We start from the raw sequence: 25607 nt of genomic DNA on the forward strand, positions 1-25607 counted from the left end.
AAAGACATGATAATTCAGGTAATAGCTCATTTATTTTTAGAGATATTGCTGAATGTCTCAAGTCTAAGAATTTGTAGCCTGCTTAGAAATGAGTAAGAGGAAATGAGAGCAAGGAATAAAGATGACTGCATATATAATTAACATGTGTTTGTTAATGTTATTTGTATAAGAAATTTACAATTCATAATGAAAAGCATGCAGGCAGCATCTTTGGTTCACAGACATATAATTTATTATAATTTTGCATATACCTATGATACATTAATTCATATATGTAAAATAATAAAGTTAAATTTATTCTGGAGATGCTGACATTAATATTCTCTAAAAGGTAAATTTGTCACATGATAGCTATAGGAATAGACAACAAAAGTTATACATCATCTCTAAAATTGGAAGCATCAGATGCTTTTATAAATTGGTCAGTAATCTGGGCAATGATAATCAAGAAAAAAATGTCAAATGCTCACTTTTTTTACAGTAGTTAGGGCCTTTATATAAAGATCTGTTTTGTGTTTCTAGGCTAAAACGTTGCACCATTTAAAATGCATATTTAGGGGCGCCTGGGTGGCTCAGTCGGTTAAGCGTCCAACTTCGGCTCAGGTCATGATCTCGCGGTCCGTGAGTTCGAGTCCCGCAGCATCGGGCTCTGTGCTGACAGCTCAGAGCCTGGAGCCTGTTTCAGATTCTGTGTCTCCCTCTCTCTGACCCTCCCCCGTTCATGCTCTGTCTCTCTCTGTCTCAAAAATAAATAAACGTTAAAAAAAAATTTTTAAATGCATATTTAGATAACCACTATAATTTCCAGCAGTAACTTTAATTTTTTAATGTTTATTTATTTTTTTAATGTTTTTTTTTTTTTAATTTATTTTTGAGACAGAGAGAGACAGAGCATGAACAGGGGAGGGGTTAGAGAGAGAAGGAGACACAGAATCTGAAGCAGGCTCCAGGCTCTGAGCTGTCAGCACAGAGACCGACCGGGGCTCAAACTCACAGACTGTGAGATCATGACCTGAGCTGAAGTCGGAAGCTCAATCGACTGAGTCACCCAGGCGCCCCACTGTTTGTTTATTTTTGAGAGAGCGAGTAGGGGAGGGGCAGAGAGAGAGGGAGACATATAATCTGAAGTAGGCTCCAGGCTCTGAGCTGTAGGCACAGAGTCTGATGTGGGGCTCAAACTCACGAACTGCGAGATTGTGACCTGAGCTGAAGTCAGTGCTTAACCGACTAAGCCACCCAGGTGACCCTCCAACAATAACTTTAAATTTTAAATTTATGAGTAAGAAATTTTACTGTGACATGTATTTAGAGAATAATAAAGTAACTCTAACTCATCCTACCCTTTTAAGCTTAATTTTTAAGTGTCTGCGTTACTTAGCATAAGTAAGAAAAAATAATTTGGGGGCCCCTTTGAATCTGTCTCTATATTTAAGAAGTTATATAATTTAGGTGGTCTTACTAGCCCGAGGTAAAAAGTAAACAAACAAATAAATAAAATACATCTTATAATTATTTCCAATTGTTTTTGCTGAATAGCATTTTAGATTGCTTCTTGCTAATTTATATTATTCTAAAATTCACCAAAATCTTCTTTACTCAAAATAAAAACAAACTGACATAATAACCTCAACCCAAGCTGAAATAGAATCATCACAGAAAAGTTCATTCTTCAAGTAAAAACTGCTTTAAGCTGTCTTAAAATGGACAGTTTATGTGTTATGGACACCTACAGGCTACTAATAAAACCCAAATGCAAATGAAAAAAAATTATCTTTAAAAAGATGAGGAGATTCAGCACCATTTTAAATGTCCAACTCATTGGTGAATATTACTCCTAAGGCTATAGTTCTTTCCACTAAAGAGAGAAGTAGGACACACTCAAAACACTCACAACACCTCAGAAAGCCAGTCACTCTCAGTTTTGGTCGTTGTGCATCTCTAGAGCTAAGGAATTAATCTTTAGATCAATGGCCAAGTAGAGAGCTCGTCTAATAATTTATAAGGTGTGGATAATCAGTGACACCTTCTATAATGTAATCTCCACTGGGACTGTGGCTTTGTTCATCCAGTTTATGCTATGTCCCCAGTTCCAGGGATATGACTTGGTACATAGTTGGTAAATACTGAAAAAAAATGAGTGAATAATTTCTAAGTAAGAAAGCAATTTTTAGTAATTCTGTGGTCACATCTAGTAAATGATTTATAAAGTTGTTGGCCAAATGAAAAGGGCTGACTTTTCTACAAAGTTAAATACTGCTAGAGGTATTGCTTCGTGCAGAACCCATTCTAGACTGTGAGGTGACCAAAGGCCAGACTAGGGGATAATTATTCCATGTTCTTTGACTGAAGATGGTCTGGTCTGTTTTCTATGCAGGACACACATTAGATTATTTAAAATTTCTATGAAAATTGTATTCCCTAGTGTTTTATTTAAGAAAACAAATTAACCATTATTAGGCAGTATTTCCTATCTAATAGTATGGTTTTATATAAGAAAGTAGATTAATTCCACCTAAATTTTTATTGCTTGCTATTTTTATATCATCTAGTTTAGTTCTTTTATTTTGATTTGATGCAGTTGGGCATTCAGTTCATTTCAATAACAACTGAATCAAATCTTAGAGTTTAGTTTAAATGAAAACAATTTCAGCAATTCCAAAACAATGTTTCAGGGACATGATAATACTTAGTTTTTGCTGTCTCAAATAAATGGTTTTCAAACAAGTTGGTTTTGTAGACATTGATAAAGCATTAGTAAATATCATTTTGATTGGATATTTAAAGTATTTAAGATAGTCAATTATTTATGTAACTCTGAAACTAATTTTGAGCTAAATATTTAAATTAACTGCATTAATACTAAAATATGGACATATGACAACATGTGAGTAGACACACAAACATGTATATATGATCAAATCTTAAATATAAAAATACATGTGATTCCATTTTTTTACATCATGTGTACTATGGCTATAGATCATTTTATTTTAATATATATTGATGAAGAAATATGCTAAACCTTTTTAGTCATTAGCACTGAAGAGGACTAAGACTCATCTAGTGACCAGATCTTTTTTGTTGGAGTGAAAAAAGGGTGTTGCATTCTTTTTAAATATGTTAAATTTCTTGCTTTGATTGGTCAATCCAGGTATAGTTATGTGAAAGTACAATCGCATCAAATTTATTGCCGTGGACAGTGTTACTTGATGCATTCTTCCCAGGTATACACAAAGCCATATTAGTTGTGAGAGCTTCATGATTTTTTAATCCTTCTATAATTTGCTAAATAAAATTTGAACTTTAGCTTTAACATATTTTTCTTCATAAAATAATGTTTATTAATTTTGAAATGTTTGGGGCAAAGAGGATAGTGAAAAAACATGCTATTTTAATTTTTTCATCTTTTATGCTTATCTATACATTTATGTTCAATAATACTTAGGTATAATTTAAAGTCTATATTTCAAGGGGAAACTGTTCATTTAAATATAAACAAAAATTCAAGAACTTGTAATAATTGATTTATTATCCATGGAACAGGATAATAAATTGATCACAAGAGGTCAATTTATGTTACCATTCCTTTTAGTGTAACATAATTATGCTTCAAGGATTGCTTTAGCAGTCTGTTAATATATACCTTGGGTGCCTTTTCAAGTAATACATGGCAAACTGGGATGTCTTTATAATACCAGACAGTTATTAATGTGCCAATAATCCATGCCCTTGACTCTTAACACTTCTTACATTATGTTTTAAAAATATTAATATTGTACAATATGTCCTTCATCTCTAATATATCCAAATTTGCAAATGAATCATAAAGACCATAAAATATATTAATGGAACATTGTTCATTATAAACACTAAACCCCATTTTAACTCCATTGTTTATAATTTATTTGGTGCTATCTTATTATTACTAATTTTATAATAAAAATTAAATGTTTCCCATTTTAGAGTCTACATTGGTGCATTATTTGTCCAAAAGAAATTAATAGTATGTATTATTAAAAGATTACTCACTACAAGAGAACCTTAATATTTTACATTTCCTTTTTCTTAATTTTAGTTGTTCCCTTCACCCATAGCCTTCTGTTTCTCTCATCTTATCCAGCCCAAGGGTTATGATTGGAAATGAATTATTAAATCAAGAAGGAAGCAGTGCTAGTGGGCAGGAAGGAACATTCAGTTTCTTCAACTGAAATCACCTGTTAGATGAAAAATGAGAAGACATTCCTCATTGTACAGCCTTTTCTGGAATGCCTATTGATCAATCTGATTGGAAAAGCATTTTATAAAGTTCACATTAGTGCCCCAGCATAAAGAGAATGAACCTTTTGATTTTCAGGTATCCCAAAATTTAAGAGGGTGGTTTGTTTCTCTTTCTCTTACAACACACAATACCTCAGCCAATTGCTGTTGGCTTGATTTTCCAAATCTATCCAGAATACAAAAACTCTTATTATCCTCACTATTCCCATTATGATGCAAACCTTTACTGTTTTTGGCTTAGATTGTTGCAATACCTTCCCAGGTGGTCTTCTTGCCTTACCTTTGTTCAGCCCCCCTCCCCTGCCACAGTCCAATCTCAACACAGTAACCAGAGTCATCCTATTAAAGTGTAAATTGGAATACGTGACTCTTTTGTTCCAAATCCCCCAGTGCCTTCCTATCCCATTGAGAATAAAGGTCAAGTCACTCAAATAAGCTACAATATCCTGTGTAATATGTGCATCCCCATATAACTAACTGCCTTACTTCTGCCATTCACTCATCTGCTCACTCCACTCCAGTCACATTGGCCCCCTTCCTGTTCCTTTGTCACATGAGTCCTACTACCACCAGATGGGAGTTTACTACTAAGAAGATCTTGAAATATTCTCCTGGACATCTTGGCTTGCTGCCTTACCCACTTCAGATTACCCAAATATCAACTTTATTGTGTGAATTTCCCTGAGCATCCTGTTTAAATTATAATTCTTTCCAATGCCTATCATTCCCTTCCAACTTTCATAGTTTATTTTTTCTCTATCAAATTTAATACTTTTATTCTTTATCATTATTTTTATTTTTTTGGAGAGAGAGGGAGAGGGAGAGAGAGGTGGGGAGGGGCAGAGGGAAGGAGAGAGAGAATCCTAAGGAGGCTCCAACTCAGAACAGAGCCCAACATGGGCCTTGATCCCACAACCCTGGGATCATGACCTGAGTCAAAATCAAGAGTTGGACACTCAACCAACTTAACCAAACAGGCACCCCCACACTTAAGACTTTTAAATACTATATTTATTTTTTTATTTGACTTATTTTCTGCCTTTCAATAGAATGCCATCTACATGAAGATAGTTTTAGTCTGTTTTGTTCACTGCTATAGCTTGGTGTCTAGAACAATGAACATAAGAGAGTGCTCAATGCAAATTTTTTTCAAAATGAATTTTGAAAAAAACAAACCTGTAAGGTCAACTACATGAAAAGTAATATTTATATTCTATCAGATTTACTGCAATCAGCAAAACCAGTACTTGGCAGTAAATATAGTCAATGCTACTATAAAATTGAGATTCTCAGTATCTTTTATTGTTTAAATGAAATAATTATTACTGAATCAGTTTTCCACAAATGGAGACACTAATACATAATTGTTGAATATTTTCCTATAATTTACTATTTTTATAGGCATTAAATTTCCACGCAAACCAATTATTTGTCTTACAGGTATTGCTATTGGCATGTAGGATTTTATAGGCTCCAACAGTATTACAACAGAATTAAGGATGGAAAATAGAAGGGACAAGGGGAGAAAAAGTAGAGAGAGTTGAACAGACATTTATTACTAATATTGACTTTCTATTACTACCCCATCCAAATAATACTGAGGATAGCACAAGGCTTGTCTTAGTTGCCGTATTACTATGTCATGAGGGGAAAACATATCGCTGGAAAAGTATTCATAGGGTACCTAATATTAGACTGGACAGGCTAAAGTGCTATAACAAATAGACTGGAAATATAATGTCTCAAACAAAAGAAAAATTTATTTTCTTTTTTTTTTTTTTTTTTATTTATTTTTGGGACAGAGAGAGACAGAGCATGAACGGGGGAGGGTCAGAGAGAGGGAGACACAGAATCAGAAGCAGGCTCCAGGCTCCGAGCCATCAGCCCAGAGCCTGACGCGGGGCTCGAACTCACGGACCGCGAGATCGTGACCTGGCTGAAGTCGGACGCTTAACCGACTGCGCCACCCAGGCGCCCCAGAAAAATTTATTTTCTTATTGTTTAAGAGTCCAGAGCACACTGCAGGCCAACTGGAGGTAGAGAATGGGGTGGTTTACTTCAAGCAGACTAATGACTGCTCTGTCATTTGCAATAATTGACTTTGAAGATTACTCTTGTCCTTGTCATGGATATCCCATCTTACAAGGGGAAAAGAACATAGAAATGGCACACACCACTTCAACTAATTCTCTGTTATAGAGAACTTAGTAACATAACCATTCTTAACTAAAAGGAGGCTGGAAAAAAATTAGATAGTCAGCCAGGCACACAACTAATAATATGGAAGAAGGAGAGAGTGGCTTCTGGTTAATAGCTAGACATCTCTGCCACATGTGGACTTTTGCCCACCAAATATCTACACCATCTTTCCTTCCACATGGTCTCACTGACCTCCCACCCTGCCTATCAAAGAAGACAACACAAAGTTCTACTCATTTACTGCATGTACCTCACAATGCATGATCTCTGCATGATGCACAGTCAGTTCCACTAGGGTCAGAGGCATCTCACATTCCGGTGGCCAACCAAATAAAAGACAAGTTTTCTACCTTTACCATTATCACAAACAATGTCCAATAATGAAGGAAGGACAGAATAACTGTAACACAAACTGCAATATGGAAAGTAGAAAAAGGGGGAACACACAAGAGTTGCTTGTCTAAATAGTAATAGAATCCTGGGCAGGTATTATGAGGAACTTTGCCATGGCACTGAGGAAAATTCTTTGACTGAATCATGTCTCTTTTCCTAAGAGGAGCTTCTGTGCCCATGGTTCTCTGTGGCCTCTTGTTTTGTTCATAGAAGGTTATATTTCTTGTCCATTACCCTTTATGACCACATCTAAAGTGGGTGCTGTGGTCTGGGCCTTCACCATGCTCTTTAAAACACTAGAAGTGAACTTCCTTTTGATGCAAGTTTGGGACCTTGAGGACTGTTTTATAGTTTTGAAGAGTCAGGGTTTATTGAAGATAAACTCATGGTTTTCTTGTCAATCAAATTCTCTCAAAAACTCCCAAGGTTTCCAACATATTTGCTTCCGGTCAATGTAATGTAGCAGTAATCACAAATTACTTTTCTAAACATAGTTCTTAAACCTGCTTTATTTTTCTTACTCAACCAAATCTTGAGGGTATCTGAAACAATGCTTCTGGATACAAGGTCAACAGATTTATATCTCACTGTTTGGGGTTCAGATGCTGCTGAGTTTTACAAGTGCCTCTGTGTCCTTTTGTCCTTGTTTTAAATCACTCAATTCTTGCCAGTATAATATCTTGTTACAGCAGTGGGGACAGCTATACTCAATAACATTTTGGTGGTTTCCAGCCCCTTCCCTTCAAGCTATACACTAAGCAGGAATATGACCTGCCTTCCAAATATCAGAGTGAAAGTCTGGAAGAGCCACTCAGCCAAATACCTACCATTGAAGAAAAGCAACGAAGAGTCACCCGGAATACCCTACCTGATATTATAAACTTCACATGCATTGCATATTCTCTGATTGCTTTAAAATTACTTGTAATTTCATTGAATGCAGTAAAGGAGTCTTAAATTTTTCTAATGTCTATAACACAGCCTAACACTTCAGTTATTTTATAAATATTTATTGATAATATTATATTGATATTATTGATAATATATTGATAATTGATAATACATTGACATACTGACGATATTGATAATATATTGATAATATTGAATACTTATACACTTTAAAAAACACAAGATATTTTTTATAGTTGACTGATATCTTTTTTTATTTTCTTATCACATTTTAATCACTTTAAAGATTCGTGTAGGATAAGACGACAAATTTTTTGTTTAAGACTGAACAAATTTTAGTTTGAATGTAGATGGAAGTGGGGAGGGCATTTTCTCCTTATGTATATGTTGACTTTTTCTTTATCATTCATGCAACCAAACTGTCATGTGTCAAGCACTCCCTACTTAGGATACAATGGTGTGTGTGTCTGTGTGTGTGTAAGTGTGCACATGTACATTAAGATTGATTTCTAACAAATTTATTTGAAAATTAAGGTAGAAATCAGTACTCAATAATTGAAACATATATAAATTTCTACTTTATATAAGCGATCATCCCAAAGATCATTGAAATACTTATTTCATAGAAATAAGTATTATTTCTATTATTCATAGAAACTTTGTAGAGTGTCGACACATCCAGAATAAGAGTGCCACAGATACTGTTCAGAGATTCTTATTAGCACTTAGTAAAATTGGCTCTTAATTTGTGATTTTTTATGTTAATTATGGTTCCCAGTTATTCAACTTTTTGATAAGGAGCTAATTAGATGTTTTTGGCAAGTAATGTCCAACTGAGGAGCAGTTGCAAGGCTAGGGACCTGACATCAACTAAAGGATTCTCAAGACTAATCCCAAGAGCTCAAAGATAAAATCAAGTTGTAAAAGAGAAGAATATATTTTAAACTCTTCCTTCTCTGATAAGTAGAGTCTATAAATAGATTTTTTATTAAATAAATTATAATAAATAATAATTTTATTATCATTAAATAATTTATGTATAAATTAATATTAATTTATACATAAATAATTATAAGTATAATTTTTATTAAAAACCATATGGCATCAGGATAAGAGTATAGGACCCAGCTTCCACCAGCATCTTACCAAGACAAATAACTTTTCCCTTTAAATCACTAAGCCAGTCCCAATAACCTATGAAATTTTAAAGCAAGATATTGGTTTTAGATACATCTACAAAGTATTGATCCATAAGAAATTTTAAATTACAACCAAGGGTTTTGATTATGATTCAAAGATATATCAATAGCCACTATAGAAATAATCAATGTCTCCCTTATTTGCCATTATATTTCCACTACCTCAGCTTTAAAATTGGTATATAATTTTTGTCTTTCATGATGCAAGTAAGTTCTTGACATTGATGGGAAATTTAAAATATAAAAAAAAATTGGCATCAATTTGGAGCAATTTTGATCTGTTATATCAGTGTCTACTAGGCATCACTGGAAGACAGTATTTGGATATCAGGATCATGGAGAAAAGTCATCATCAGAATGTTTGAAGTCATTCTAAGTAGGGTTGAATCTATTGGGAATCAGTTTTTTAATTATAGTTTTTAAAAACACTCTGAATGATCAATACCTGGAGATTAAAGAACATCCTACAAAAGAATGAATGGGTCAACCAGGAAATTAAAGAAGAAATTAAAAAAATATATGGAAACAAATGAAAATGAAAACACAACAGTCCAAACCCTTTGGGATGCAGCAAAAGCAGTCCTAAGAGGAAAATACATCACAAGAAAGGTCCCAAATACACAACCTAACCTTATACCTAACGGAGCTTGAAGAGCAGCAGCAAAGAAAGCCCAAAGCCAGCAGAAGAAGAGAAATAATAAAGATTAAAGCAGAAATAAACAATATAGAATCCCAAAAAACAGAATAACAGATCAATGAATCTAAGAGTTGTTTTCAAAGAATAAACAGTCTAACCAGACTTCTCAAAATTAAAAGAGAGAGAACCCAATAGATAAAATCATGAAGGAAGGAGGAGATATCACAAACAACATCAATACAAAAATACAAACAATTATTCGAGAATACTATTAAAAATCATATGTCAACAAGCCGGACAATCTGGAAGAAATGGACAAATTCCCAGACACTCACACACTACCAAAACTCAAACGGGAAGAAATAGAAAATTTGAACAGACCCATAACCAGCAAAGAAATTGAATCAGTTATCAAAAATCTCCCAACAAATAAGAGTCACATAGCTTCCCAGGGGAATTCTACCAGACATTTAAAGGACAGTCAATACCTATTCTTCTCAAAGTGTTCCAAAAAATAGAAATGGAAGAAAAGATTCCAGACTCATTCTATGAAGCCAACATTACCTTGATTTCCAAAGCAGACAAAGACCCCACTAAAAAGGAGAACTACAGGTCAATATCACCAATTAATATGGATGCAAAAATTCTCAACAAGATACTAGCAAATCTAATTCAACAGTACATTAAAAGAATTATTCACTATGATCAAGTGGGATTCATTCCTGGATGCAGGGCTGGTTCAATCTTTGCAAATCAATCAACATGATAAATCACATTAATAGAAGAAAGGATAAGAACCATACGATCCTGTCAATACATGCAGAAAAAGCATTTGACAAAATACAGCATCCTTTCTTAATACAAACGCCCAAGAAAGTCAGGATAGAAGGAACATACCTTAACATCACAAAAGCCATATATGAAAGGCCCACAGCTTATATCCTTAATGGAGAAAAACTCAGAGCTTTCCCCCGGAGATCAGGAACATGATGGGGATGTCCACTCTAACCACTGTTGTTTAACATAACGTTGGAAGTCCTAGCCTCACCAATCACAACAAAATGAAATAAAAGGCACCCAAATTGGCAAAGAAGAAGTAAGTTTCATTCTTAGCAGATGACATGATACTCTGCATGGAAACCCGAAAAGACTCCACCAAAAAGCAGCCAGAGCTGATAAAGGAATTCAGCAAAGTCACAGGATACAAAATCAATGTAAACAAATTGGTCTTATTTCTATACACCTATAATGAAGCAACAGAAAGAGATATCAGGGATCGATTCCATTTACAATAGCATCAAAAACCATAAAGTACCTAGAAATAAACCTAACCAAAGATGTAAAAAATCTGTATGCTGAAAACTATAGAAAGTTTATGAAAGAAATTGAAGAAGACACAAAGAAATGGAAAAACATTCCATGCTCATGGATTGGAAGAATAAATATTGTTAAAATGTCAATACTACCCAAAGCAATCTACACATTCATTGTAATCCCAATCAAAATAGCACCAGCATTCATCACAGAGCTAGAACAAACAATCATAAAATTTGTATGGAACCACAAAAGGCCCCAAATAGCCAAAGTAATGTTGAAAAAGGAAACCAAAGCAGGAGGCATCACAATCCCAGACTTTAGCCTCTAGTACAAAGCTGCAATCATCAAGACAATATAGTACTGGCACAAAAACAGACACATAGACGAATGGAACAGAATAGAGAACCCAGAAATGGACCCACAAATATATGGTCAACTAATCTTTGACAAAGCAGGAAAGAATATCCAATGGAAAAAGATATTCTCTCTAGCAAATGATGCTGGAAGAACTGGACAGCAACATGCAGAAGAATGAAACTGGACCACTTTCTTACATTGCACACAAAAATAAATTCAAAATGGATGAAAGACCTAAGTGTGAGACAAAACCATTAAAATCCTATAGAAGAAAACAAGCAGCAACCTCTTTGACCTCAGCCACAGCAACTTCTTATTTGACATGTCTCCAAAGGCTAAGGAAATAAAAGCAAAAATGAACTATTGGGACCTCATCAAGATAAAAAGCTTCTGCACAGCAAAGAAAACTATCTAAAATTAAAAGGCAACTGACAGAATGGGAGAAGGTATTTGCAAATGACATATCTGATAAAGGGAAGCTATTCCTGAAGCCAAGACTACACTGTATGTTAGCTGACTTGAAAATAAATAAATAAATAAATAAATTAATTAATTAATTAATTTGAATTTCAGGTTAAAAGTAAATTAACAAAAAAATAAAAACACTCTGAATAATTAAAACATTAGAAAAATATTATATTTTAGAATATACCACAATCATCTATTAGAATTCTCATCTAAGCCAAAGGTGATGAAGATTAAAATTAGACACTAGTGTTAAAATTTTAGTTATAGAAAATGAATTAGACTTATAATCTACCATATAACATAGTACCTATAATTAAAAACACTGTATTGCATATTTAAAATTGTTCTAAGAGGCTAGGTTTTATATTAAGAACTCTTATGACTACTACAAATATTAATAATAATAATAACAAAATCAGTAATAATAATAATAATAATAATAATAATAATAAAAGAAGACAGGAAAAAGCTTTTGGAGGTGATGAATATGTTTATGTCAGGTATTGATGATTGTATATACTTCTTCATGGGTGTATACTTATCACCAGACTCATCAAGTTGTATACATTAAATATGTATAGCTTTTTCTATGTCAATCATGCCTCAATTATTTTTTGATTCCAGTATACTATTATATATTTATTAAATATGCATAATATAGAAACATAGTAAGATTAAGAATTACATATGATTATTCCAGATAAGCAAATTGTGCCTATTTGAGAATTAAAACATATCTTAAATTGTCACTATTTTATATAGAAATAGGTCCAAATTATATTATTAGGAGCCATGTTTTCTCATGCAGAGTATGCCAAACATTATTTAGCTGAATCTTTATATCTCAGGTGGGTTATGTTATTTATTCATTAATGTCCTATATTTGTCAGTCAGGAGACAAAACTTATACTTACCATTTTAACAGTAAGAATTTAATATATAAGATTGTTAACTATGTATAAAGTTGTTAACAGGGTAAATAAACGGAAAAAGAGCAGTGTTCCTCAGCTCAGAAAAGGGGCCATGGTGAACTGGGAACACAGACCTCTGAGAAGGGGGTGCCTGTCTGCAGGAGCTAATGTTTTTGATGACAGCATGATGCAGCTGTTTCTTCAAGCACTGGAAAAACTGCCAACTGGATTTAGCTGCTGTGATAAGAACAAAGTGGTGTTGCTGAGGTGAGGTGTTGCTAGGGTGATGCAGACTAGAACTGCAAGTCCCTAAGAAGCCCAAAGGAAGGAGACAGGGAGCAGAAAGTTCCCTTTTACCCCCTCAACCTTGCACTTCCTATTGCCAAGCCTAACAGAGTCTACTAGCAAAGCAAAAATGTAATCTGCAAAGTTCCAGGTGCAGCATCACAAAAAACAGATATGGAAGCATGAGTTTGGTGCTGAGAAAAAACAGCATAATTAATGGCACATGGCCTTAGAGGACAGTCAGCATACGCATAGGAAAGAGCATATCCTTTCAACAAATCCTCCCAGAAAACCTGTTGACTTTTTGCAAGCACCTTATTTGCCCTCTCTTCTAAATATGTTACCTGTAATTCAAGAAAGGATGGAGAGAGTTTATTCAAAATAACTGTTTTACCCATAACCCTGAATTAATAGTGTCTACCTCTACAGTGAGTTAATTTTTCTCTTACAAAATAAAGTACAATGGCTCAGTGACAATTGTTTATGAAAATTTCTAGGAGTCATTATCACTTCTATTTGGAATCTGGGCACTGTTTCAATAATTAAAGTGATCAGAAGTCTGATTGATAGTTTATAATTCCTTAGGTAGCTGAAGCAGCCAGGATATTTGATAGTAGCTCTTTGGATCCTATTTTTATACCTAATAGTATATAATAATCAGACATAAATGCAGGGATGATAGGTATTTGACACCATAAACATAATAGATTTGTCTATCTTGAATTTACATAAAAATATTAAACTTCTATATCCATACAGGATTGTATAGGACTTTTTATACATCAAATCACATTAGTTTTTGCAATTTGTGAATTGACAAGAAGCATTTAATTTGGGAAAATATGTCAAAATTAAGCATAAAGCAAGTAATTATCTCTGTCATATTTATGTCTATTAAATTGCTGGTTTGATAATAAAGCAATCTTGTGAAGGGAGAACTAAAATTCTAACTCTTTAAAATAAGTGTTTCTCTTCTGCCTAAAACAAATGACCTTCCAATGAAACAATTCTAATCTTATTACATTGGCTTGATCTTTATACTTACATTTATAAAGGACTCGTTATATCAACAATGATTAATAGAGTTAGAAATGGATTTCACAGAGATTATTTAAGTAACTTTCTATAATTTCACCAACAAGGTTTTTTTTTTTTTTTTTTTTTAATGTTTCCTGGTGGTAGCATTGAGAGAAGAGCATTATCCATGTATATTTACCAATGTAGAGGGTTAATAATGTTTAAAGTACTTCTTACCTATTAACATCCCAGATTTTACTAGTTGTATCCAATGAGGAAGAAGCCACAAAATCACCACAGGAGTGCCATGTGCAGGACCATACTGCATGGTTGTGTCCTTCAAAGGTCAAAATGCAATTGCCTTTAGACAGGTCCCATAATTTAACTGTAGTGTCACCACTTGAAGTAGCCAACTTGTTGCCACTATTTGCAAGAAGATAAAGAAGTAATTTGTTAAAAAGTCAACTCATAATTAATTTTTATGAATGGTTATATGCTATGAGTAATGTGTGTGTGTGTGTGTTTGTGTGTTTGAGTTATTTCTGCTTAAAAGCATTAAAATGGCATACTAAATGCTTGAATTTTTTTTTATCTTATTTGAGTCCACATAATTTGATACTAGTATTTTTTAGTAATGCAGGGTGATGAGAAAAACTGTTGTTCTATACTCTATAGATTAATTCTTCTATATTCTTCTAGATTAATTCATGAAATAAGTTTTGTGTGTATGTGTGTGTTTGTTTTTTGTTTGTTTGTTTTTAGTGTATTCAGTGTATTAGGTTTCAGGCTATGTGTTAGGTTCTATGGATAATGTAACCTCAGAATGATGAAATTTTTAGACATAGGCTAAAATAATTTCAAAAACACAATACAAAACAGTAAGTCAGCATTGCTTATGTTTAGATTAACTAAATGTTCCAAGAATACAATTTGGATGCTAAAGGAAGTCAATCAGGAATGATGAGATTTTGAGCTACATCTTGAGAGATGAAAAATTTTGAAATAAGTGGTTAAGGATGAACCATTGGATTTTCCATTTAGGTCATTAGTAGACGTTTGAAAAAGCAGTGACTTTAAAGCGGTAGACACAAATGCTAGTTTAAGAAATGAGCGGATGTCAATGATATAAGCAGAAACATCTATGATTTTTTGGTAAAATATCAGTTGCAAGAAAATTTCAATTCCATCATTTCCTTCACATCCATCTGCATTGAATGCTCTATGTGTTTTCTTGGTAGCTTTTCTTCCCCTGAATATAATGAATTGCTTATCTGTACTCTTGTCCTGTGATTTTGATTGAGAACCGTTTCCTCTCTCTATGGCATCAAGCACTAGAACTGACCAATTGAAGTACCCAGAAAATGCTTCCAAAATGAATAAATATATGAGTGAATGAATGAGTCTGTGCTATAAGAGAATAAGAAAAGGTACTCAGGATTTCCAAGAGACGGAATGGCAAGATCAAGATGAGTATTTGCTCACTTGCTCTTATTTTTTTATGCTGAGAGAAATACATTTTTAAGTGCAGGGAGGAAACAACCACTGGAGAGGGAGTGGGGAGAATTTAAAGGTGGGGAAGGAAAGGTAGGTACAGAGTGAAGAAGTTCTTATTAAAGTTATAAAAAGATATCTATTATTCTGATTAGCAGAATTAAAAAAAAAATTACTCTATGACAGGTAGTCCTTCACTAATGGACAGATATTTAAAACTGTCTTTTTCTTGGGTGCCTGGGTAGCTCAGTTGGTTGAGTGTCCGACTTTGGCTCAGGCACAATCTCACAGTTTGTGGGTTTGAGCCCTACATCGGGCTCTGTGCTGACAGCTCGGAGCATGGAGCCTTCTTTGGGTTCTGTGTTTCCCTCTCTCTCTCTCTCTCTCTCTCTGCCCCTTCCCTGATAGCACTCTGTCTCGCTCTCCTTCAAAATAAATAAACATAAAAAAAAATTAAACTTTTTCTTTGCAGCTGTTGTTCATTTGTACATAGATTTAGGATTCAAAATTTTGCTTTTTAATATTAAAGACTGAAAAATACATTTGTTTAAAAATATACAAGAAGGGGTGCCTGGCTGGCTCAGCCTAGAGAATATGCAACTCTTGATCTTGGGGTCGTGAGTTCAAGCCTCACACTGGGCTTAGAACTTACTTAAAAATATCCAAATAAAAATAACATAAAAAATAATTTAACCATGCCTCTTTTTCAAATCTGTCCTTCTGATGGGCTAGCATACTATTTTGGACATAAGTCTTGCTCTAGGATAACAATTACTATAAAGTATTTCTGCCTGTGACTGAAAACTCAGATAAGTTTTACATTCTTCTCTCTTGCTTTAAACTATGTGACAAAAGAAACAAAAATCACAATAGTAATAATTACAACTGGAATGAAGCAGTTGTAATCACCTTTATAAGTGCCATCATCTGATATTTAGGCTCCAAATTCACGAGTTTGAGACCCGTGTGGGCTCTGTGTTGACAGCTCAGAGCCTGGAGCCTGCTTCAGATTCTGTGTCTCTCTCGCTCTCTCTGCCCCTCCCCCACTTGCACTCTGTCTCTCTTTCTCTCAAAAATAAACAAAATATATTTTTAAAATATGGATGATAAGTCTTGCTCGATATAACTTAAAATGTTGTTTTGAAAATCAAATAAGAGAATTCTTACAATAGCACATTTTCAATTCTGGGTAATATTCAAACCTGATATTGTTTTTAAAGATTGTCTTGTGATCTCCAGTTAAGTTTTTATGTGGAATTCGTTACCCATATTTCCATAAATAGTGGAATGGAATCCAATTACTGCCTTTACTCCATAGTCTCAGATACCTGTGTCTATCTGCTCAAGAGGACTATTTGAATTTGTAAAAGGACTATCAGTCACAATATTCTCACTATAGAATATGTATGCATTATTTTATGTAGCAGAATAACACATAACCAAATTATATTGAAATATTTTCTCATAGTTTGTATAGGTAAAAGATAAAAATTTTGGTTTCACTGAGCTCATAAAATGATTATTACAAGAAAACCTCTAAATTTAGGATCTAGATTACTTGGAAAACATTAAGATACATTTGACTTACATTTAATGTGCCCAGTTTGTGAGAGTCCCACAAACTTATAAGTAAAAGTTGAAACAAAAAGGGCTGAGAATGTTCTTATCAAAGTTATTCTAAACCCTTAGCCTTTGATACAGAGCTGCTGGCTGCATTTAGTTGGTGAGTGAGGCCACTGTGACAGAGTAAAGAGAATGCCAGTGCACACAGAGAATGGTCTTTTTTGAAGTAAACAGCTCCCATGTCCAAGTGTTGTTCCCTTTGTTCCTATATGATACACCCTTCTTTTGTGTAGAAATCTAGAATCAGCAAAGAATCATAAATAAAGCGAATTCAGAAGACAGCATTATGTGCAGATATTATGGACTCTAGCAAAAGCATAGAGGCGACATTGAGTGTTCAGGAAAGACCAAGCCTTCCCTGCCTGGCTGTAAAACCACTGCCCTTACTGGGTTGGGTGTATTGCTTAGAGCTCCAGATACACCTTTGTCACTTGCTTCAGAAACTTCAATTGGCTTTTCAGCTTAGTCTTTCAACTTTTACACAGGAATGGCAAGATGCTGGCAAGTGGACTCTTTCGTGCCTGGTATACAGTATTTATAAGACATACTATTTATATTGGCATGCATGAATGATGTGCATATTAAGGAAATATTGGCATGCATGAATGATGTACATATTAAGGAAAGAGAGATTTCCATTGCACATAGATCTGTGTTAATAGAATGGAATAGCCTACATAATTCAGGGTTGTGTATACGAACAAGTTTATGTAGAAAAGACATCTTGGTACAGAGGACAGAAAAATATAGAATTATAAAACTACTAGCATGTTACTAATTCTTTTTATTTTGTTTTTTTAAAAAAATAAATGTTTTTATTTATTTTTGAGACAGAGAGAGACAGAGCATGAGCAGGGGAGGGGCAGAGAGAGAGGGAGACACAGAATCTGAAGCAGGCTCCAGGTTCTGAGCTGTCAGTACAGAGCCTGATACGGGGCTTGAACTCACAGACTGTGAGATCATGACCTGAGCTGAAGTCGGACACTCAACCTACTGAGCCACCCAGGCGCCCCTCTTTTTATTTTGTTTTATCCTTTGTATTTATGTTATTGTTTAGGTTGCAGATGCAGAAGTATAGAAATTGGTAGGTTAGTTTATGAAACTTTATGTGGAGATGATGAATAATGCTGTCATCCTGGAAATAAGATAGAGATGCCCAGGAATGCCTTTAAACTTTTAAGTATCAATTAATATCTTTGGGATTATTTTATTATTTAATTTTCTTATTGTATCCAACATACTTCTGAGTATTCTCTAGTTGTCAATTATATGCATGCATGCATACACACATGCCTATGGCACATTACAATAGAATATTCTTGAAAAACATAACCAGGATAATTATAATATTTTGATATATATCCATAGGTACTAAAATATAGTTCTCATTCTTTTAAAAATTGTGTCTCTATGCATACCTTATGACTCTGACTGGAAAAAGTTGTTTTGAGAATATTAAATCTAATCTTTTTCAGCTATCTAAAAACCTTTACATTTGACACTTTATTTTCCTTTCTTTCTTTTGACCCAATGTTCTAGAAGACACAGGAGATTCATTTATTCATTTCACAGTTACTCACATGCTTCAGACACTGTCCTAGACAACTTAATCCATCATCTCTCTGTGCTTCTCAAACACACCAAGCATGTTCCCCTCAGGGTATCTGTACACCTTTCCTTTGACACTAAGATGTCATCTCCCATGGATATTCCCATGGCTCTCCATGAGCCATGGGAAGTTGGCTTAAGTTGAAGACCTTTTCTTCAACTTCACCTTACCGTGGAGAGATTCTCTGACAATGCCAGTTAAAATACTGTATCACCCTAACTTTTTGTCTCTTGCTGTTACTCTTTATAGCACTTACTACCATTCATTAAACTATACGTCACTTATTTATAGTCTCTCTCTCTCTGCCAGTGGGATGTAGCAGCTATGAAAGGAGGAAATTTTTTTTAAAATTCACTCCTATATCTCTAATGCCTAGCTTCATACTTAGTACATAGGGAATCTCAATAAATAACTATTGAATTAATAAATTAATGCATGAAATACAATTATGAATATGACAAATTAGCTAAAGTCCTATTCTAATGGATAATTTCTCAGGGCTTATAAATACAAAAAAAATAGGCAAATGGATCTTACATCCTATTATTGGATTTCTTGTTTGAATATTTATTTTTCAAAAGTAGCTTTGTTGCATGACATGCTAAATTATTTCTTTCTGAATTCTGCCTGAGTTACTATATATACATAATTTCAGATTGTGTTGGAGTATATTATTATATAGGTTCAGGAAAATAGCATACCTCCCATTTACCTCATATCTTTTTTAGATAGATGCAGGACATAAATTCAGTGAATAAATAATTAGCTCACATAAAGTAAGTTGCAGAAACAATAGATCTTCTACCCCTAGTGAAAAGTCTAATTCATGGAGTATTCGGATTGCCACAATAGGGCATTTAATAAAGTCACGTTTGTATAACAATTTCCAAGCATTAGGTATGAATCATACCGCTGGCCTCCTAACTGCTCTGCCCTTGTCCATCTACAATCTTTTTTCAATACAGAAACCTACAGGATCCCATTTATGCTCCTCTTCTGTGAAAAACTGTGCAATGGTTTCTCATCTCCCAGAGTAAAAGCTAAAATCCTAAAATGAATATGACCCTCCATGAGCCACCTACCACCCACCTAGTTACCACTTTGATTTTTCCTTCTACTACTCTTCCTCTCTCTCCTCCCACTGCACAAGGCTTTTGCACATGCTGTTCTTCCTTCCAGGAATGTCCTTTCCCAGAAAACCAATGACTGGTTCTCTCTGTTTCTTCAGGCCTTTACAGCAAGACACATCAAGGAGACTTATCTGAACAGCAGTCTCACTTCTGACATTAAACTCCTTTCCTATTTTTTTTTCCTATAGTACTATCACTGTTAACTCACTATATGTTTTACTGATTTCTCTTGTTTATTATCTACTCTCCCCAGGTCCTCAGTTTTGTGGGCCTCTGCTTCACCTAGTTCTTTACTGCTCAGTATATCCAGAGAGTGAATGCCTTGTGTTAGATTCCACACCCTGCCTGAATCTAGTTTTTAGAAAAATATATCATTTACTAACAGCCTCAATCCTACCATTTTGCAGAGTTTAAAATTACCATCTCTCTGGGCCTAAAAATGTGAAGACCCAGCTATTACCCCTCTTCTCAAAACGTTCCAGAAGATTCCTCATTTTCATTCAGACCAAGACTCAGGCCTCTTTCTCATAACTCTAGAAGCAAGAGCTTGCCATTTCTAAACTCCCTGTTTCTGGTCCTGTGTTCACATGGTCCATGGAACAGGGAAGCCACTCTTTATTGAGAATGATATTTTTGCCATGTGAAGCAGGCCTTCTCTACATTCAAACTTGGCCTGCACATCACTGAGTCTGCATACACACTGAAGAAATTTCTACAACCCAACTTGTTTTCTAGTGCTTGGGTCTCCCCAACTAGTTCTATGCTATGATTAATTATTGAGTTTTTAAAGCTCATTAACTTATTTAGTTCCTCCTGAGTGTCCAATGTTTACCAGAGATGCAAAAGATATGAAAGATGAGAAGTACATATTCCTCAAATTATTTACATTTTTTTCTTTAAAAAATTATTAATGCTTTATTTTTGAGAGAGAGAGACAGAGTGTGAGTGGGGCAAGGGCAGAGGGTGAGGGAGACACAGATCAGAAGCAGGCTCCAGGCTCTGAGCTGTGAGCCCAGAGTCTGATGTGGGGCTCAAACTTGTGAACTACAAATTCATGACCTGAGCTGAAATCAGATGCTTAACTGACTGAGTCACCCAGGCACCCCCATCAATATTTTAATAGATGACATACAGGATATAATGATAGGACAAGAAGGATATAATACGTTTTCTAGTCTTGGATGATGGTCAAGAGGCTTTAAAAAGTGAATACACCTGAACAAAATCTTTATGTATAAGAAAGTGTTCACGACGTGAAAGTAGGAAAGGAAAAAGGCTGAGTGCTCAGCATGTGGCAACTGTGGAATAATCAGAGATTTTTAAGTATTTTGCATTCAAGAAGAAAAGAGTAATGGAAAAATTAATCTAAATAGATAAACAACAGTCAAATAATAAAAGACCTTTCCTGCAGTCCTAAAGTATATTTATCTATACACTTTATATGGCTATGAGGAGAGATTAAAGGGTTTTAAAAGGAGTTAGAAAAGTAGTCAGATATTAATTTTAGGATGTTAACACTGGGAATATAACAAAGACCAGATTTTTTAAGGAAGAGCAGAAAATACATTGGAGAATTGACAGTAATTTGTATTATAGGCTTGCACTTCATTATTGGATTTAGTTATTTTGAGATCTATGCTTTGTATAATCACAGTCATTCCCAGGTTTTGGTAAAGGATTCTCAAGTGAAGTGTCAGTCTCACACCTATCTGTTCCACTTAGCTGAAGAATTTTTTCCAAGTCTAAGGTGGTACTGAGAGGGGGCATGCCATTTTTCAGCAGAAAGCTCTGCTCTAATGAGACTGCTTCTTTACTTTGTTTTAATCTCTGATCTAACTTAGTCCTGGACTGCAGATTTTTTCACTATACTCATTTCAGGCTTTCAGGAGTACATGGTAACCCAAATATGTGTGTGTGACGCTGAGTTCAAGTCTTAGGAGGACTGATTTGACAAAATATTTAAGGTCAACAGAGGCAGGATGCATATTTCATCACCTGAAGCCAATGTACTGCCTGAAAGCCTTACAATGGATTGGAACAAGATATTTCTAGGGTTCCAGAAGAAACATTGCCTCTGTTTCTGGTATAAAATAAGATGTTTTCCATAATTGGAAATATTATAATGACAATTAGGGTACATTTAAAACAAGCTTATAAAGTGAATTCATGTATCACAGAATTCTAGAATCTCAAGGCTGGGAGAGCACTCAAATCCATGTAATCTAATCACACTTCCCTTGTTTAATTATTTCTACTGATATTCTATCATTTTAATGCCCAGCCTCTATTTAAAACTTATAATAACAGGAAATGCAGTTCTTTGGGTTTTAAGTAGCTCTGTTATACAGTGTTCCTTTTATTGAGTTTATTTTCTTCTATAAAAAAAATTCTCATTAAAGTCAATTATAATCCTCAGCATCATTCCAAATTCAAATAATCTCTCCTTCACTCCATAGCCTTAGAGTAGAGGAGGAAATCTATCGTGTTCTAGAAATGACACTCCATTCATCTCCTTTCTTTCTTTATCACCCAAATATTATTTTCCATGCTACTTCCACTTTAGAGGTACACAGATATCTTAGTAGCTGTACATCTACTCTGCTTAAGCTGCCCCTCTATGGTAGTTTCTTTTTTTTTTTAGCATTTATTTTTTTCTGAGAGAGAGCACAACCAGAGGAGGGGCAGAGAGAATGGGAGACGGAAGATCTGAAACAGGCTCCGCACTGCCAGTGCAGAGTGTGATGCGGGGCTCGAGCTCATGAACAACAAGATCATGGCTTGAGCAGAAGTTGGGCACTTAGCCGACTGGGCCACCCAGGCAGCCCTCTGTGCATCCACTCTAACTTGAGTCATGAACGGTCTATTTCTATTGAATAAGGCATATGTTTGCATTATTCAAATCCAATCTTGTATTCTGTCTCTTCAAATGTTGGTAATAAATATAAGATTATCTGTACTTCCACACATTGAAATGTGAAATTATGGTATGTAATTTCCATTCTATGAGGCATGGGAGATTCTTTCTTATCCTTTCACTAATTACTTTTCATGTTTCATTTTCAAATTATTATTTTTCTTTCCACAACAGATCTATTTTTTTTTATAATGACCAGCCTCACATTCAGATTGAAATTCTCTTGATAAGATCAGTATGTTTCATGACAAACAAAGCTGTTTCCAATATTCTCAGCTATACTGTATTTCTGTCTGGGAATCTAACTGAGCACTTCATTTATGAATTCACTTTTCAGAATTCCAAACTTCATTAATTTAAATCATGTTTAAAGCCAGCTGTTCACCTGTCCTGCCCTCCATCCCTGCTAGTGTAGACAAGAGAAAGAAGTAATGGTAACAACACACATCTCCCCAAGACCTCTGATTTCCTGTGGTTTCATGATACTAAAATATTTTACTGGTCTTTCTAGCAGAGTTATCTCTGTTCCACCATAAAATCAGTGGAGTGGATAGGGAAACAACAGATATAATCTCAGCAGATTTTCCAGAAAATTTCTAATAAACTCTAGAAAATTGCACAAATTTCACCTGAATTTTCCATGTCTTCATAGATTAGATCTCCTTCACCAGTTCTGTAGCGTTCATCAAGGAATCAATAAACATCAGAGTAGGTGTTAGTTTACCTTCTAACTGTGTGAATTCTACATCTCAAGCCTTAAAAGTTTAAGTAAGTAAGATCCTTTAAGGGTACTAAATTCAGTACTCAGTAATAGCTCCTAATTGTTCTGAATAAGGCAAATTATAGTATTAACAGAAGTTAGAACTCTTGTTTCAATCGCATCTTTGCCATTTAAAAGCCTTGTTGTTTGTGAAACAGTCATAGTATTCTCAAACTTAGCATTCTCGTCTGTAAAAGGAAGAAATGACACCTTTTTACCTGACTCTCTAGTGTGGATCAAACTAAGAACATTTGCTAAAGTATAACCCACAAAGCAATTATGAACACCAAGAAGTAAAGTTTGTGGATCTCCATACCATAGGTTCCGAGGAGCTGTCACTTGCATGGAGCACACAATTTTAAAAAAATGAGAAAAAAAATGTAACTTAGGGGTAAGAAATGCATTGTTTTTTAGAAGGATGATAGCTCTTATTGCCATCTTCCAGGAAGTCATCCCTTACTTTAAGAAAGGATGGGATTTTCTAAGCAGAACAAATGTGAACCCCTACAGTGTAATCACTCCATGTAAGGACTAAATCACTGGCTATAGAATAGTTAGCTATAGCAGAAGCTGGAATAAGAAATTAGATGTATATCATTTGAAGATAGGGATTTGCCCTATGTGCAATAACCTCAGTATCTGGCAGTGACCCACTAGAGCAATGCACAGCATGACACTTGGAGAGTGAAATCTCTAGAAAATAAAACAGTATGATGCTGAATGCTTGAGGAGATGCATGTGGATGTAGGAACAAAAAGAAGGGGAATTCACATCTTTAAAGATATTTAAAAGATCTTCTTAAAGATGGTCAAAGTCATAGGTATAAAATGATTGGGTGTGGAGAAACTGATGAGAAAGTTTTAAATACTATTGTGAGATTCAGAGTAAAGACTGCAGAAACACAGTGGGTATAGGGAACAGCACAACTACCAAATAGTACCAGTTTATTGTTACTATGCACTTACTGAGAGGATAATGATGTTAAAATTCGGCTGCAAAGCATAGTCAAATATGTAACAGTGTTAACTTACTATTCATTTTACTAAATTATGTTTAATTATATTATCTTTAATCACTTAAAAAATACCAACTAGGGAATTCTAAACAAGTTTCATCTAGAGTAGAAGAATATGAATTTGAGTGACCTCTACTGATGAACTGCATGCTGGGCTTGTGTCAGTTTGGGTCAGATAATCTCAGAATTGTTTTACCTACAGATCTGTCTACCTGGATAAATGACCGTCATCTCCAAATATAACAATGACAAAGGCACTTTGGAAGCTGTAAAATATTACTTAAATATTATACTCATCTCTGGCTAATGAGTATTGACACATAGCAAACACAAATGACAATTTTCTTCATTTTAGTCCCATAAATATATTTTTAAAATTTACTTATGTTGGTACTATTTGAAACTCTTAAGGGTGGCCCATTAATAGCATAAATATGCATAAGTAAAATTATGTTATTTGCTTTTAATTTATATTCTATATATATATAATTATATTTTAAAAGATAAAAAATAAGCTAGAAAGAAAAATATCAGCAATCTAAAAATTAATGATGTGTCCAAATTTAGAAATACTCTGAAGAAAACAAAGCTTAAGAACACACTATACACCCAAAAATGAAATATTAATGTATAAATCTAACAAAATATGTACAAGATCTATATGAGGACAAACTATAAAATTCTGAGAATGAAGTTAAAGAACTAAATAAATGAAAAGATATTCCATGTTCATAGATAGGATGACTCGATATTATCAAGATGTCAATTTTTCCCAGCTTATCTAAAGACTTAATGCAAGCTCAATCAATATCCCAGCAAATTATTTTGTGCATATTGACAAGCTTATTTTGAAGGTTATGTATATGGAGAAGTAAAAGTCCCAGAAAAGCCAACCCAAATTCAAAGGGACATATGTATCCCAATGATTATAGTTATGTTATCTAAAATAGCCAAATTATGGTAACAGCTCAAGTGTCTACTGACTGATGAATGGATCAAGATTATATATATATGCATTTATATATACATGTATATACATGTACGCACACACAATGGAATATTTCTCAGCCATAAAAAATAACAAAATCTTGCCAT

At 34.3% G+C, this 25607-nt stretch overlaps 1 protein-coding gene across 2 annotated transcripts in view; it reads right to left on the reverse strand.

Moving 5' to 3' along the window:
* Positions 1 to 25607, reverse strand: part of SPAG16 (sperm associated antigen 16) — a 1016466-nt gene that overhangs the window by 466094 nt on the left and 524765 nt on the right. For both annotated transcript variants that reach the window (XM_078450902.2, XM_078450901.2), the window contains one exon: positions 14208 to 14393. In XM_078450902.2, the coding sequence (XP_078307028.2) occupies positions 14208 to 14393 (186 nt within the window). The remainder of the gene's footprint in view (positions 1 to 14207; positions 14394 to 25607) is intronic.

Source organism: Panthera onca, chromosome C1 (genome assembly GCF_046562875.1).
Source record: "Panthera onca isolate mPanOnc1 chromosome C1, mPanOnc1 haplotype 2, whole genome shotgun sequence".
Taxonomy (NCBI): Eukaryota; Metazoa; Chordata; class Mammalia; order Carnivora; family Felidae; genus Panthera; species Panthera onca.